Consider the following 15525-nt stretch of genomic DNA (forward strand, 5'->3'; position numbering starts at 1 on the left):
TAAAGACACTATAACCTGCTGTCCTGCCCTGCCTCTTTGCCTCTTCAGTGACAGCAAGTACTTGGTTCTTCTTTGCAGCTCTCCTATTGCTGACCAATTCATTTTGGGAGGTTTTTGTGCGTGTGCATTCTCTGACTGGTCTTTGACAGTGAGTGGACAGCCGCTAGCTGCAGGGAATCCTTTGAGTTCAGTCGAGGAACATCCTGCATCCTGGGGCCTCCTTGTCAGCTCTGGTGAGGGCATAGGAATGTGCAGGAGCTGGCCCAAGGGACATCCTCCGTACAGGCCAAACAAGAGGCTGCCAGGCCTTCAAAGGAGGTTATTTGCCTCCCTGTGACTCAAGGAAAGGGGATAGAGAGTGAAGTGAGCCCAGTAGCAGGATCTGGGCCCCAGGGGAGATACACAAGCGCAGGGGTGTTTGCACCCAGGGGAGCTGAAGCTTGGCAGGAGGACAACTTGGCAGCCCTCCACTCCTGGCTCGTGCCAAGCTGGGAGATGGCACAGTACCTCCCAGAGCGGTTTCGTTTGCTTGTCATATGGTGCTCACTTGCCTACTTGAAAGGAAAACAAATGGCTTCTTGGAAGCTGCTCGTGCATCCGGGAGGAATGGGACACTGACCATGGCAGGACTGACGTGCGCCTAAGGAGGGAAGGGGCTGCCTTCTCCTTCAACAGGGCATCAAAATCTTAACAAGGTGTTTTCAGGGGCCCTGTCTCACAGCTCTGCAAATAGGAGACAGGCTTTGAAATGCCTCCAAGTCAAACTGCTGTGAAGTTTATGTAGGCAGAAGGTAATTACCCAGATTAGAATTTGGCTAGGACACAGGACTGACACTTCGTGAAGGAGTATGCCACAGGAGCTTAAATAACCACAAGTGATTGGCGCTTCCATGACTTTACATTTTAGCAGAAACACTAATCTCCGTCAGTGGAGTGGTGATGGAGAGACAGGACTGATGAGGAAGGTGTCAACAACTGCACGCTGCCGCGCAGGTTCAATCTTCATAAGGTCTGCAACCATTTGCCTTCCCTTTCTTGAATATATGAGCTGTAAAGAAGTAACTCAAACAGCTGTTATTGACCTGAAAGTTGAATTCTACCTTCCTTTTTCTTCTTTTTTCTACCTTTTCTTCTTCTTCCACATTTTCTTTCCTCATCTGCCACTTTTCAGTATTCCTTTCTCCTCTACCATCTACCTTTTTGATACCAGTTTTCACCTCCTGTACAATTACTTCTCACTTCTTACTCTCCATCTTTCCTTAAAGCTTTTTTTTTCTCTCCCTTTTTTTTTTTTTTTTTTTTTCCTTTTTCTCATTTTCTCATCATCCTCCAAATCCTCTCCATTGTGCTTTCCTGGGATTCTGTCCCTAGCTTTCATTCTCCCTTCCAACTTCTTATCTGCTTCTGTCATTCTGTCATTTGATTAAACTTCTTCTCATTCTTCACAAAGCTGTCTGGGGTTGTGGGCCTCCTCCTGAGCATGGCTGCATTCCAGTACTGCTTATATCCTCAAAAGATCCCAAGCTCCAGCTTCTATGTGGTCATGAGTAACTGACCACAGATTCATTTTTATGCTATGGGATTCTATGCTGTCATAAAGGTAGCTGAAGACTATCTGTATGTAGCATATTTCCTGTGATAATAGGTCTAGAAATACTCATGAATTGTTGTGAACCTGAGACAAGAGGAAAAACATTTGGAAGTGTTTCAGTTAGTTGTAAATTGCTTTTAGTTGGTTCTACTCAGTAACTACCAAAGCAAATAAATTAAAAATAGAAAATGTATCTTTACCATTTTCTTACCATAACAGTAACTTTCCCGGCAATTCACTAACACATCCCTTTTCTGTTATGCTTCACTGCCCTCAAGTAATTTGTTCCTCTTTCTGGGGAAATCTGGTGAATATTTCCTGATATAAGCTTACCTGTAGTTTCTCAGTACCACTGCAATGTTGGGTGACCATAAATACTTTTCTTTCGTGTGGTTTTATGTAAAAGAAATACTAATTCTGTTACTTATTGCTGAAATAAGTAAACTAATTAATAATTAGTTGTTTTTCAAAAAACCTTTACCTCTCCTTGACCTTCAACATCTTCACTACTGCTTGTTTTTCTTCTTGTTATTGCTGCCTTCACACTATCTGATGCACCGAGAACCATGACTAATCAGACAGAGCTAGACTGTCTAGTACTACACGAAGAAGAGCTGCTCATGCCATTGCCTGTGATGTGATACCTCCAGCTGCACATCTCCAAATCACGTTGGCTCTGCCTCCACCATATCATGTTGACGATTCACACTCAGCTCAACTGGTATCATATGAAAGTCCTTTTCCACCTGAATGCAGGTCTGCTCTTCAAGTTTCTCTGTCTGACCTGGTCTCGGCACTAGGGTTAGTTCTGCCTAGATACAGTGGTTTGCACTTGTACAAAATGGATGTCAGTTGAATAATTCTGCTGCACCTTAAAATATCCGTTTTAATTTTAACGCCTAAGTCAACATGAACTGCAGCTCTGGCCATCACCCACTTTTCCCTTCTGTTAGATCAAGGTTTAGGACCTGGTATGCAATACCAGTGGCCTGATAGAGCCCACAGCTTTATTTGAGTTGTATATAGCCTGACGAGCCATTTTCTTTTTCTCTGTTGGTATGGAACTGTACTAACACAGACTCAGGTACAATCCTCCAAACAAGCCTGATCCATGTAGCTGAGAAAGGTTTCATTTTCTTTCCTGGGAGATGTTCCTAATGTTCACACAAACATCTGGCAGGATTTCACTCACAAAAACCCAAGACTATGTTTCTGTTTAAAAGCTTCAAACTGCATTTATTGTAAATTCATGGAAAAAAATAATGAAGAAACCACAGGTTGGTAAACTATTACATCTCAGTGTGAAGAAGTTGTCCAGTGATTTGCAATCAGATATCGAAAAGAATATCTAAAGAAGCAGCAATTTTTCAATAGAAATCTTATTAAATAAAAAAGAGAATTATTTCCATATTTACAGATTATAAGGCAAATGTATCCTTAAAGCATTGTTTAGTAGTTAGTGGGTTTATTTCTTTGAAAGGAAAAGGGAAACGGTTCAAATCTAAGAGGGTACTTAGGAAGCAGCTTGCTACAGAGTCTATTTTAACACTGGTAAACAGCCCAACAGCCTCCCCTTGACCACTGCCGTGCTTTGCTTCTTCTGTCATCCAGGCTTTCACCGAAGGGCTTCTGGTACCTCCACCTACAAAACAGGGAGTGGGGGAATCTCAATACATTTGATGTACAGTCTGGATGTCAAAATTCCTTCCTGAGTTGTAGGCATTCTCCCAAGATCCCTCTGCTAATCACCACCTCCCATAGCAACCCTGAACCTAGGAAAGTACCTCGCTTTCTGTCACAATCTCAGTTAAATAGAAGTCAGTGTGCTGAGAAAAGCCTAATCAGAGGAAAACCTCCTCCCAAGTATTTTACGTTCACATTTCTAAGAATGTTTTTATTAAATATCTATGTACTAAATTTAATTGAGCTCGTGCTATATCTGAGCCACGATCAGTTACTGAAATATGATCTCTTACTTACCCGCCTTAATTGTTTTATGCTGCTTGCTCGAATTGCTTCCATAAGGTTGTCATGGAGAGACCTCTGTGGGGTGGAGGGTCGGGTGGAGGGTTGGGAGCCTTCTTCTGATCTTCTGTCTGAGACCGATTTTAGAGAATCTTTAATTTCTTTCAATATGCTGTTCTCATGTTTTTTGCTTTTTTTGCCTTTTTTCTTTTTCTGTCCATTCTGTAAGGCTTTTCTTGAGCTTTCTTGCTGCTTGATGACTTCAGCTATGTTCCTGGTTGGTGCCTTCTTCTCTGGAATAACTGGGGGAGGCGGAGGGGGAGGAGGGGGAGGAGGGGGTGGGGGTGGAGGTGGGGGTGCAGGAGCTGGTGGCTGACTTTTTGCTGGCGGTGCTTTCTTAGGGAGCTTTGGAGAGGACCAAGGTGAGCTCTTGGGTGACGTATAAGGTGAGGAACGAGGAGTCCCCTTCTGCAAGACTTTGGTCTTTGGGCTGATGGCTCCATCACAACCAGACTCTTGCTGCCGTTGCTCCTGCATACGCTTTTGCCTTTGTTTATCCATATTTCTTGTCAGAATACTTGTCATGCTCATTCTTGGGCCAGCAAGGTCAAAGTGGTATCCGAGCTTGACCAGAGTGGTGTTCTCTTTCAACAGTTTAACTATGTCCATTTCCACCTGGCTGCCCATGATATGCCTTTGGTTGTGGAACCGTAACTCTGTTAGAACCTTGTTATGCTGCAAAGCTCTCATGATGGCCAGCACTCCTTTGCCTGTGATAAAATTTGACTCAATATTCAGACTAGTTATATGCTGATTTACCTTTAACATACCAGCAATTGCTATTGCGACATTGTCATCAGCGTGTGTGTTAGCCAAGCTGAATGACTTGACTACAGTGTTGTCCCTCAGGGCTTGAGAAAACTGTATAAGCATCTGCGAAGTGATGTTTTCAATGTTATTTAGATTCACTTCTGTGGTGTCTGGGTCATTGCTCCGAACTTTTTCCAAAGCATCCTCAATAACAGTTGGGTTTCCACAGGGGTGGATGGCACTGCTTTTAAAGCTCAGATTGTCGGTGTCTTTCCCATCGTGGCCATTGAGCAAATTTTCACTGTCCTTCACACTGTTACTCTTCTTGTGTCTCGTATGGTCAGAACTCCTGCCATCCTCACAATTCACAGGTGTTTCACCAGCTGCAGCATTTTGCTTTTCATCATCCTCATCATCACTGTCATCTTCATCTTCCTCCTCCTCTTCTTCTTCCTCTTCATCATCCCCTTCAGTATATGCCTCCTCAGACACTTCACTGTTGCTTTCTGTGAAATATTCTTCTTGAATGTCTTCTGAATTGTCATCTTCTTGCTCTGATTCCTGAACAGGAATGCAGGTGTGGGTGTTAAACACGATTGCAGTAACGTAGCTACTGCCTCTTTGCACAAAAACAATTATCTTGAAACTATAGAATTTAATGCTGATAGCTAAAAATAAATCCCCAGAAACAAAGACAATTAAGGGAACAGAAAAACTGTTTCGGCACCTTACACCTTTTTATCATTATTTCTTTCATTTTCTTTAGAAGACAAATGCTTATTGTAAATTGGATTAGCTTCCCTGATGTCAAAGATATCTACCAAGACAAAACTTAATACAAGATATCATAACATGGATAAACTTCATACTCTTTGTTTGTTGGCATGTCTACAAGGGGCTATTAAATGGATCTGTATGGGTCCCTGCCAGCAGAAACACAAGACTGCAGTTCCAGAATGGACATGATATGTGAGCAACAAGTTTCTTTACTTCGTAAAGATTAGACAGCTGCGTCAATGCTCAGTCTCCCTTGTATACATTAGCACATCCAAAAAGGCTAAAGAATGCCATGACTTAGAATACAAACAGTGTCTGCATATGTAAACAGGCACAGCGATGTGGAAGATAATATAGTATTATGGGAGTCCTGCAGAAAGGTCTCTGGGTGCACTAAAGGTGTTATACACACTTAGGAGCAATTTGTGAAGAAAAGATTATAACACATTCCCACAGGTAATAAGTAATCATATCAATAAACACCAAATCTCTTCATGTTTGCCAACAGCCGAGACTCTGCTCCTGAACAGTTGACACAGGCCAGCTGCCATACTGTAACGGGTTATAACTCATTGCCTATGCAACGAGTGTTTTTCTAAACCCCGAGGTTATTTCAGTGTGTTTGATGGGCACCAAAATAGCAGCTTTGGATCCACTTCTCAAAGTTCTGCCAGGTGTCCTTAGCAGTTCTGGTGGCAGTAGACAATTCTCCACGTGCAGGAGCAGCAAAAGGTCTGTACCCCTCGAAAACCTCACTGTCCATTTGGAGAGCTCCAGAAGCATGGCAGCATTGTGCAGGCCAGGTACATTCACATTCATATTTTAGTCTTTGTAAAATACTAACTGTGTACTTTGTGGAGACACAGTGATTCGGTTCTCTGCTTCTGGAAAACAGAATTGTTACTAACTTGGCAGCTTATTTTTAGAAAACCTGTGTAGCTTTAGGTTTTCTTAAGTATCTGGTTCTAAAAACGCAGTGAAAGGTTAAAATAATAGTAATTACAGATTGCATGGTACCATTTCACAGTCTTGAGCAGTTTGCTGTGTTGGGACACATGCAAAGGAGACAGAATTTGCAGTGTTCACATAAGCCTGACTCTAATGAAACAGGTAATCGAACTGGTCCAGCCTTCCACTGCTGAGAGTTCAGCACATGCAGGGTTTGCAGGATCCAGCTCCATCACCCTGTGTATGGAGGGCTTGTAGGGTCCGGCCCCTGCTTCTCCTGCAGAGTCTGTGAAGGAAGTCCCTTAACACAGAAAGACGCTGTGCTGCATATAGAAACAGGGATGTGTTTATGCCAGGTTTATTATGGGACTGAGATTTGTATCTGCAGCTTCTGCGCATGTATGCAGCTTTTAAAAGCTGAAAACATCGGTTATCCAGGAAAGCATCTTGATTGCTCTGCTTTTATCTACCCAAGCATATACCCTACAGCCTTCAACACAGCTGCATATGAGCAGAAGCTTGTGCCTTTGAATGGACTGCTAATATGTTTTGATGACTCTAGATTAATATAAATAAATAAACAAACTTGATTTTTCTCAGAGGCACTTCTGAGGGTAAAGGCGGAATTTATTTTCCCATCAAATACATCGTTAGATGTCATATCTCCATACATCGATAGGTGTCATATCTCATAGCCATCTGAATGATAATTCTGCAGTGGAGTACTCTGCAGATCTACAGAGGCATGCCCTGGTATTGTGGCACCATTTCAGTACAGGACTGCTGCCGGCAGCCTGCAGGGCTTCATCTTACCTCATGGTAGCAACTTGATGAAAAGTTAGGCTGGAGATAGTCAACACAGCGAGATAAATACCTCTGGAGGGCATGGCATTCACCCTAAAAGGCTATCTACAGGATGTGTGCCTTCTGAAGGGGCTGATGTCTTGCCACTAACTATAGAAATAGCACAAATAACTATCTTAAATAAGATGCCTAACTTTCAGACAGTTGAGTGCAAAGAGATTGTTTTCAAGAAACACAGAAAACATTTTCTTACTGCCTTCATTTGTGCCTTCGATATCAGCAAGTGAACACTTTCCTATTTATGGACACTTTTAGAAATTTTCTTCTCAGATCTAAAAGAACAAAGGCTTTTGCAAGCACTGTAATGTTGAGTTATTAACACCTTGTTAATACTATACAGGCATGGGAAACCATTATATGACACAGAACGAGCCCTGTTCAGAAGGTTTTTGGAACCAACCAGGTTTCAGGTTCCAGGCTCATCTGGAAAAAAAAAAACATTAATCTTGCCATTCCGTTCCTTAGTACTTGACAAACAGGGAGTGAAATCCACGTCTGCAAGCTGATACTAATGGTCTGATGACAGCTAGCACTTGGTGTGCTTGCCTACAAAGACACTACAACACCATTCACTAGCAGGAGCAAACACTTAACTGCAAAGAAATCTTGACTATTATTATTGCAAGCTAATTTTATCCAAGTGATTTTTCTCTAAGACGATATTTTATCTGATGCAGAAATGGCCTAATTAGATTTTCTTGCAAATGAACTGAGCTCCTGACAAGGCTGTTACAAGTTCAGGTTTGCTTTTTTTATCTTTTTCGTATTTTTTTTTTATTTAAACATAGGAGAACATGTCCTCATAAGGCAGAACCTGGTATGGAGCAGTGCTTAAAAATCAAAAAAATTACTCTCACACCTAGGTTCTTGCTTTGCTTTGAAACTACATGGAGCTGTTGTGAAAACAAAAGCTAATTTTTGGAAGAGCTCAGTCTCACAGATTGTTTCTGCAAGGGCTCAGGGGATGCCAATATGGTCATTAGCTCACACAGAGTGCTCATCAGATGTTAGGACTGAGTCCTAGTTGTGCTGTTCATTTGTAGTTCAGGAGCCAGCATTTGCTAGGACAATTTTTATTCTTGTGGACAAACTGACGGAAAAGCACTACAGGTTGTTTTGGGGGAACAGAGACAAGTGGTTTGACTGGTCACCCTGCTCCAGGCCACTTTTGGAATAACTTACAGCCACCCTCTGACAATCACTGCCAGCAGATCCCGAGCCAAGGATCCTCAGCAGCACCAAAGCAAGAAAATCCTGCTGGCCACAACACGGCTTCCTTCCAGCAAGCACAAAGCCTCTGGGATGCTTATTCAACTTCTGACATGCTATGTATTCAGAATCCTTTTCCTGATGTGCTTTCTAGGAGTCAATAATGATTGGTTTGGTTTGGTTTGGTTTTGGTTTTAAAAAGCAGCATATTAGCTTTTAAACAAAATCAAAAGTTAACCAAAAGTCCATATCGCTACCTGGCAATAACTTTTAACCTGCCCCTTAAAACTGTATCCCTGCGCAGTTTTTAACCATCAGCAAGAGTTTTTGCAGGATTTTCTTCTGCTCTCAGCTAAGTTTGTAATGTACTTCCAGAGAGGGTGCAAGAACTCTCTGAGCCAACACACAGTGCTTTAGCAGGCACAAACATATCTCCGACAAGGTTCTTATAAATGTTACAAGAGACAGAAAGAAAATAAAAACAGCGAGTGAGATCAGCCAGGGAAGAAGAAGCCCCAACATTTCTAGGAAGCAGCGAACACCTCAGGGTCTTACCTTGTCGCATGCACCCAGCCTCTCTTTTTCCAAGAGTTTTCTGGTCTCCCTCTCCCAGTAGGCCATCAGCGCTTCCCTGCTGAAAGTCCCTGTGGGTGTTTTCTCTGTCAGACTCTTTTGCCGTTGTCCTACGGGAAGGTTACGGTCGGGCTCGATGTCCTCCAGCTCCCGCTCCAGCTCCTTCAGCTCCTCTTCAGTGAGAGAAGCGAGGAGCTCGTCTTCGTCAATGTCCTCATATTTGCTGAGCTCTCTTCTGTAGCCAAAGGTAGACATGGTCCCGTTTGGTCAGGCTGGTACAAAACTGAAAGGATCAGGCATTCACGAGGGCTGGATCAGGCACGCCGTGTCTCGTTTGGTCAGCAACTGTTTCCCTGAGTAGCTGAGGCACCCTTTTAAGAGTGATCACCGGGGGCTTACGACAATGCACGAAGGGATGAAAGCATGCTCTGTTTTAAGCATCAGACGTCAGCTAGACATCTGAACAGAAAGAATGTCCCACCGCTGGTGTTTGCAGGTCCCTGGAAGAGGGGATTACTGACACAGTGACCATTGCCTTATTTAGAGCAGCCTGCTCGCGGGAGGGCACCCGCTGGCGGGGGGGGCGGCGGGGAGAAAACCACGCTGGCCTCGCCTGTTAACAACAGGAGGAAAGAGCCGTGAAAATTCACATAAACCCGAGCTGCCACAGGGGCTGGGAACAGAACAGCCTCACCATCGCTCGCCAGAGTCCCGTTGCCTTTCATGGTTTTCTGGCAAAACCATGCCATCGTTGCAGCAAGGCGGCTGCAGGAGGCTGCAGGCGGTGGAAGAAGGGGAGAAGGTCGTGGTGCCTGCACCTCGCCTTCGACACATCACCCAGCCGGCTTATCTGCCGACTCTACTTGCTCAGGAGTGATAGGGGAAGGATCGACTCGTCTCTTTGCAGCTGGTGCCAGTTGCTGCTCCGGTGGAGGACTGCAGGCTGCTGCTGGGGTCGGTGGCATCTCATGGAGGTGTAGGGGCACAGCACGGCGCGGGCTTCGTTAATGCCCACAGACCCTAGCAGATGAGGCCTCTAGTGGGCATTTTAGTTTATGGCCGTCACTCGCTGGAGCTGATGGATGTGCAGCTGGAGAGCACCCTCAAATTCATATATATATTCACATGTGTGTATATCTATGGGTATTTTTTCCTGTATAGATATACGATAATGTATTTACACAAACACATAAATATATGGGAACAATGTACATATAAATATATGCACGTTATCACATCTTCTAGTAAGTACTATATTACTCTGACATTGTTTTTAGAGAGATGTATCTTCCAATGTAAGGAAGCACAGAATGAAAGCTTAAACTTTATGCTTTTTTTTTTTTTTCTCTTTGCTAACTATAAATGATGGTAAACAAATAAGGCTTTCAGAAACATCCAGGCCAGCAATATCTGCAAACCGGTGCTGTGAGAAAGAGACAAAGAGAGGAAGAGAGAAAGACAGAGAAGTTGATTTTGGTACAAGGAAGTAGATAAATGATAAATGTTAACATTATAAAATGATAAGCCACGGTGGTTTTATTTTTAGTTGGTAAAGTCCACATTTAATGAAAATGTAAGTGAAAAAAATTTGACCTATGTACTTGTCCAGTATTGCCTCTTTTTGATTAGCATGGATTGGGCACTAGAACTGACGTATGGTGTTTAGCCAAATTGTTTATAAAGTTTTATTATTGTATATATTGCTTTAATGGCAATAGAGAGAGGAGTGAGCATGCTTTTCATGAACAAAGTTGGTAAATAAATTAGATATTTCCTTTCATCATTTTTCTATGTGAATTTCATGCAGCTTAGCTCACTCAAGTGGGATGAAAGCAAGTCTTGGCTTTCCTAACACAGGAAAACACTCATAAATCAGATTAAAGAATACTGCACATTTGTAATCAAATTAAATAAAAATTTGCAGGTCATTTGTATTCGCCAATCCTTTCATAAAATAAAAAAGCAAAAACAAGCTGCAAAAACATCAGACACAACGAAATTTGTAAGCCTCAGACTTTTCCTATGTTGAGAGTCCATAATACAATGTACCGACATACAACCACTTGACCTGTCTATTTACCGTTTTCTGTGTAGAATTCTAATTTTCAAAACTCAAAGAAACTTCAAAAAGTGACATGTGTTGCTTACTTTTCAAAGAATACTCTGAAGGATAATTTATTCCAGCCCTTCACAGCAACATGAACGCTATCTTCAATGCTACTCCCTGCAGAGGCATGATAATACATTGGTACAGTGATGATGTTTATCATAAGATAAGAATCTCAGTGATGTCTGTTCTAGCCAAGAAATAACAGAATTTAAAGATGTTACAAAACATGGGTAAGCTTTTCTATTGCAAATGTCTTCCCAGAAGTGAGGGGAGATTGGCAGAGTTACATGAGGTTACAAGAGATTTGGGTCCTTTCTTAAACCTGTACATGTCACTCAGGGTAATTTAGGACCCATTCTTTATAAGGAAATGGACAAGTGTAAACACCCATGAACACTCTCTCAAACAACAGTAATAAAAGTAATAAATCTGGCCAGTTGTACACACAAAAATGGTGCTAAAACTGTAAAGCCAAGCACTCACAGATCACAAAATGCTGGCATTATGTTTGTCCTTGCCTGCTGATGAGCGCAGAAACTCAGTGCTTAATTCCATAATTCTGTGATATAAAATTATATGCTTCAATTCTGGGCCCATGAGTCCCCAGGACCCTTACTGCCACGCAGAGTGCAGGAGAGATCATGCATATTTAACAAACAGCCCCTCAACATTTTGTCTTACCCTTGTTCTTCAGTATATCAAGATTACTAATGACTTTGTCTGTCTAAGAACGCTTTCAGAAGAGGTGGCAGTGTTATCTCAATTGAAAGGAGAAATAAAGAGACTTTAAGATTGAAAGTACTCCCCAATGTGCAGTGCTTGTGGTGACATGTTTAGGATTTGCTTTTTGGGAGTATTTGGCATTATGCAATACTTCAGCTTGTCAGTGCTCAGCTCCTGTGGACATCAACCATTGCTGAAGCTGCCCACCACTACAGTTCAGACCACAGGTTGTCACTCAAATTATTTAATTATGATTAAATTGATTTGCCCATCTTCTCAGAGGAACTCTGCTACAAAAATAGGAGTGATTTTGTTTTCCTAATATTACCATTCCTGCGTGAGACTTTTTGTTCTCTTCCCCCAGTTCCATTTCTCAGACATTATAAACACTCAGGTTTCTGGGAAAAAAACAAAAACAAAAACAAAACAAAAAAAAACAACCACGAAACAACAACCAACAAGCAAAAATAGCAGCCTGGGCATCCTGTTGTACATCCCCCCACGCTACGTGCTCAGTCACACAACTGTGACTCCGATATAAACCCTTCAGGAAGAAATGTTGTGCTAGCGAGGTGTGAGGTGGTTGACGCGAGAGGTTTCACAGTGAACTTCCTCATATCGCAGGCAGCATGAGAGCAGAGCATGGGCTACGTGTAGTCCACGTGCACAAGTCTGTAATGGCTGTGTTGACTGCTATCTAGGATGAATCCTCCAAAGTACTCTGCCAGCTACCAGCACAAAACCCAAAAACATGCCCCTTGATACCCTGCTGAAATTCTGTATGCAGGAAATAGCTGGTTTTGTTTTCACTTCTAGGCCATGAAAACTATTCACTCATTCAAAAAAAAATATTGAAATATTTGCTTCCTTCAGGACGGGGGCTAACATGAGAGAAGATAGGAGCTGAGAGAGCCCATTTTATTGGAGCAGGTCTCACTTTGCCATTTCAAACATCTAGGGTGCAGGTTTCAGGCTCTGAGTGGGACTGAGCCCACTCAGACAGGACTTTCAATCTTTCCTAGGCCAGGTGACTTATTTCCTAGGTTTTAAAAGACAAGACACTGCTAAGTGCTCATGTCTTTTTTTTCTTTCCAAGCAACTAAATATTTCAAGCAGCAGCCTAGGAAATGTTCTGCTTCTCACAGATTTCCACGCCTTGTTGGCCCAGTTGTTGAAACGAAGTGAACAACATCTGACAGGCAGTAGGCATCCCCAACCGGGGCAAAACCCATGGCTTAAACTTCACTTGCAGTCTGCTGAGCGCAGGGCAAACGACAGGAAAGCAAAGTGAGTGTTGTACAACCTTGTCCTCAGGCGTGGGACACGGCCTGTCCCCAGGACGCTGGCTATTTCAGTCACAGCTCCTGAGGACAGCCTGTCAGACAGATGCGTTGGCTTGTATCAAAACGCCGGCCCACGCTGCAGGAACGGGTCCAATTGCCATAGAGCACGTTAAAAACAATGCCACCACAGCATGTCTGGGCTTTCCCTCTCCCTCCCATTGGGCATTCTCACCCTCCCCCACCTCTTTTGCACCCCCATTCCTCACCCGGCACCTTCCCTGACCTATACCCCTCATGCAGGCCCCGATGCTCCAGCCCCAAGCTCCTCACTGCTGTGGCCTTCCATGCCTCCTTTCCCTGACCTCTCCTTCCTGCCCCTCATCCCACATCCCCTGTCCTCCTCCCAGTGCTCCTTGCTGCCTGCCATCCCCCTCCTGCCTCACACTTTTTTACCCATCCTCCTCATATATAAATTTCTGTATGCTACTTCTGCAGGCCCAGGTTGAACGCAGAGTCCAAAAGAGACAAAGGATCAGCACTCTGGCATCTAGGCAGGACGGGCAGGCAGACTGATGGGACAAGCTGTAGCTCTTTCTCCCAAGAGACCAGCATTACTTTTAAAAATTGTGCACACCGTACCGTTCTTGAAAAGGATGTGTCATCACCTGCATTTAACACTGGTATCAGCCCAGCAAATGGGATAAAGCGTGCACTGAAGGCATTTGAAGGAACAATTTTTCAGCTGCTTTTCTCTGTGCCAGATGAATCTGTTGTCCAGTCCATCTCTGCTGGTGTTGCTGTAAACGGGGAGTCACAAGTGAGAAAATCTTTTCCCTTCATCCCTGCTAGGGAAACAAAAAGTGGGATGAGTTTAACGATGACCGTGAACTAAAACCAGTCTTTGCTTGGGAATCAGACTCGACATCCTAAACCAATGACAGATCTTTCCCGCTGACCCTCTGCAGCACACTCCAGGCCACTGGGAGGGCAGATTCCAGGTCCAGATTGTAGCTTAACAGCTCAGACCCACCACAAACAGCGATCAGCTTTCACTCAAAAACATGTGCGTGTGGACTGCCTTATTGCTCAGATTAGTTTTGAAAACAGCATTCCCACCAGCTGCTGGGAAAGTAACCAGAAGTCTGGAGAATGCTATAAACCACCAAGCCATGGGGCAAACGCTAATCTAATGCATTTTGATGGCGGGGGTGTTTGGGTTGCCTTGCTTATCAAGCAGACAGAAGAATCACAGAAAAATGTCATAGTAATGTCAAAGAAAAAGTCCTAGTAAAGAAACGAATGGGTTCTGGTGGTGCTGGTGATGGGAAGTGTGCAAGGATGCATCTTGGAAGAGGAGTCAAGAAGTGAGCCTTGCTGCAGGAAACCGCTGGGGGAAAAAAGCAACGGTGCAAATAAAAACATTTCTGGACTAACAAATTCCTTTAGCATTTGATTAAAAGAAGGAAAACTTTCTAATCATCTTGCGTCAGTACAATAAGTCACGTTCCATAATAATGTCATGAGAGGAACCTGCTTATCTCTGACAGTGCAAACTATTGTGCTATTCTGTAAGTGCTTCTCCACATCCCTACTGACTGTCCATTTCCTCAGTGCCAGTTTCTGCCACACCAAAAACATAAAGTGCTTTATACACAACGGTTGTCCCTATGCTCTTGCTTTCACATAGCTGCTCGTATCCCTCAGGAAGAATCTCAATGTGCTTTACAAACATTGCCAACAGATTTATGAACTATATATAGAAATCATTTCACTCACTACTGATGTACAGACACTAGGGTGACCACAGCAGCTGTTTGGAATTACAGAGCAATATTGCTCAATGGTTTGGGGCAGGAAGTAGAGGCCGCTGTATGGCAGAGAAAGTAGCAGAGGTACTCCTGAATGCAGACAGGCATAAAGTGGTTTTTACAAGAGCAGTTTGAATGGGACGCTGTTTAGGCATCTGTAGTCAGCCTGTTCTTTCCCAAAAAGCATGATAAAATATATAACATCTGCCACTGTACGCATTACATTATTCATGGTGGTATTTGCAAATATACCGTAAGTTGTATGTCTAGGTCAGAGTAGGTAGCTATCAAATTGTAAGTAATTATAAAAAGTGCATGCACTTAATCCTTTGTTGAACGCCTCAGACAGTTCTCCTGTGTAGCTTAGCCAAACATACAGTTTGCCTTTCAGATTAAAAAAAATGCTGTTTCTTTATACCCAGGGAGCAATACAGGTACTAACTTCTGTAACTAGCATTTCCTTGATTTTAAACCAAGGTATTTTAACAGTGTGTGTTTATTAAGATTTTTATTTTTTATAAAAAAAAAAAAAGATCCTAGCAGTATAAACAAATAATGTAAATCATAAGGAATGAAATACAAGCAGCAGTACTAAGTAAATAAAGACAATAAAGTAGAGAATTTATGTCTATTTTGAAATAGCCCATATTAATGATGATGGGAGTCTGGGCACTGTATCTACCATGCACAAATTATGCAGGCAAAAGTAAATAGTTTTCTGTTAGACTTGATCAAATGTAAAGATTTCTACTGCAAATGTGAATTTTGAAAATGAAATTAAATACTTTGTACATGTCACCAGAGCTATGGTACCATATCAGTCTTAAGACTACTAACAACATGTTTTTACAGCTTTTCAGGAGA

At 42.8% G+C, this 15525-nt stretch overlaps 1 protein-coding gene across 1 annotated transcript; it reads right to left on the bottom strand.

The window, feature by feature from the left end:
• Nucleotides 1–2900: 2900 nt before the first annotated feature.
• LMOD2 (leiomodin 2) lies at nucleotides 2901–9766 on the bottom strand. Its single transcript, XM_040545385.1, has 3 exons — nucleotides 8720–9766; nucleotides 3572–4927; nucleotides 2901–3233 (listed from the first exon to the last, which is right to left on the bottom strand). Exons 1-3 carry the CDS (start codon nucleotides 8990–8992, stop codon nucleotides 3207–3209), a joined length of 1656 nt encoding a protein of 551 aa, XP_040401319.1. The 5' UTR covers nucleotides 8993–9766; the 3' UTR covers nucleotides 2901–3206.
• Nucleotides 9767–15525: the final 5759 nt, after the last annotated feature.

Source organism: Cygnus olor, chromosome 1 (genome assembly GCF_009769625.2).
Source record: "Cygnus olor isolate bCygOlo1 chromosome 1, bCygOlo1.pri.v2, whole genome shotgun sequence".
Taxonomy (NCBI): domain Eukaryota; kingdom Metazoa; phylum Chordata; class Aves; order Anseriformes; family Anatidae; genus Cygnus; species Cygnus olor.

What these genes read in the sequence shown, in the direction of transcription:
- LMOD2 (XM_040545385.1), bottom strand. Translation starts at nt 8,992, where the DNA reads ATGTCTACCTTTGGCTACAGAAGAGAGCTCAGCAAATATGAGGACATT. An exon ending in GGCTGGGTGCATGCGACAAG is followed by an intron (nt 4,928 to 8,719) that starts GTAAGACCCTGA and finishes ATTCCTGTTCAG; the next exon opens with GAATCAGAGCAAGAAGATGA. An exon ending in GCATAAAACAATTAAGGCGG is followed by an intron (nt 3,234 to 3,571) that starts GTAAGTAAGAGA and finishes CCTGTTTTGTAG; the next exon opens with GTGGAGGTACCAGAAGCCCT.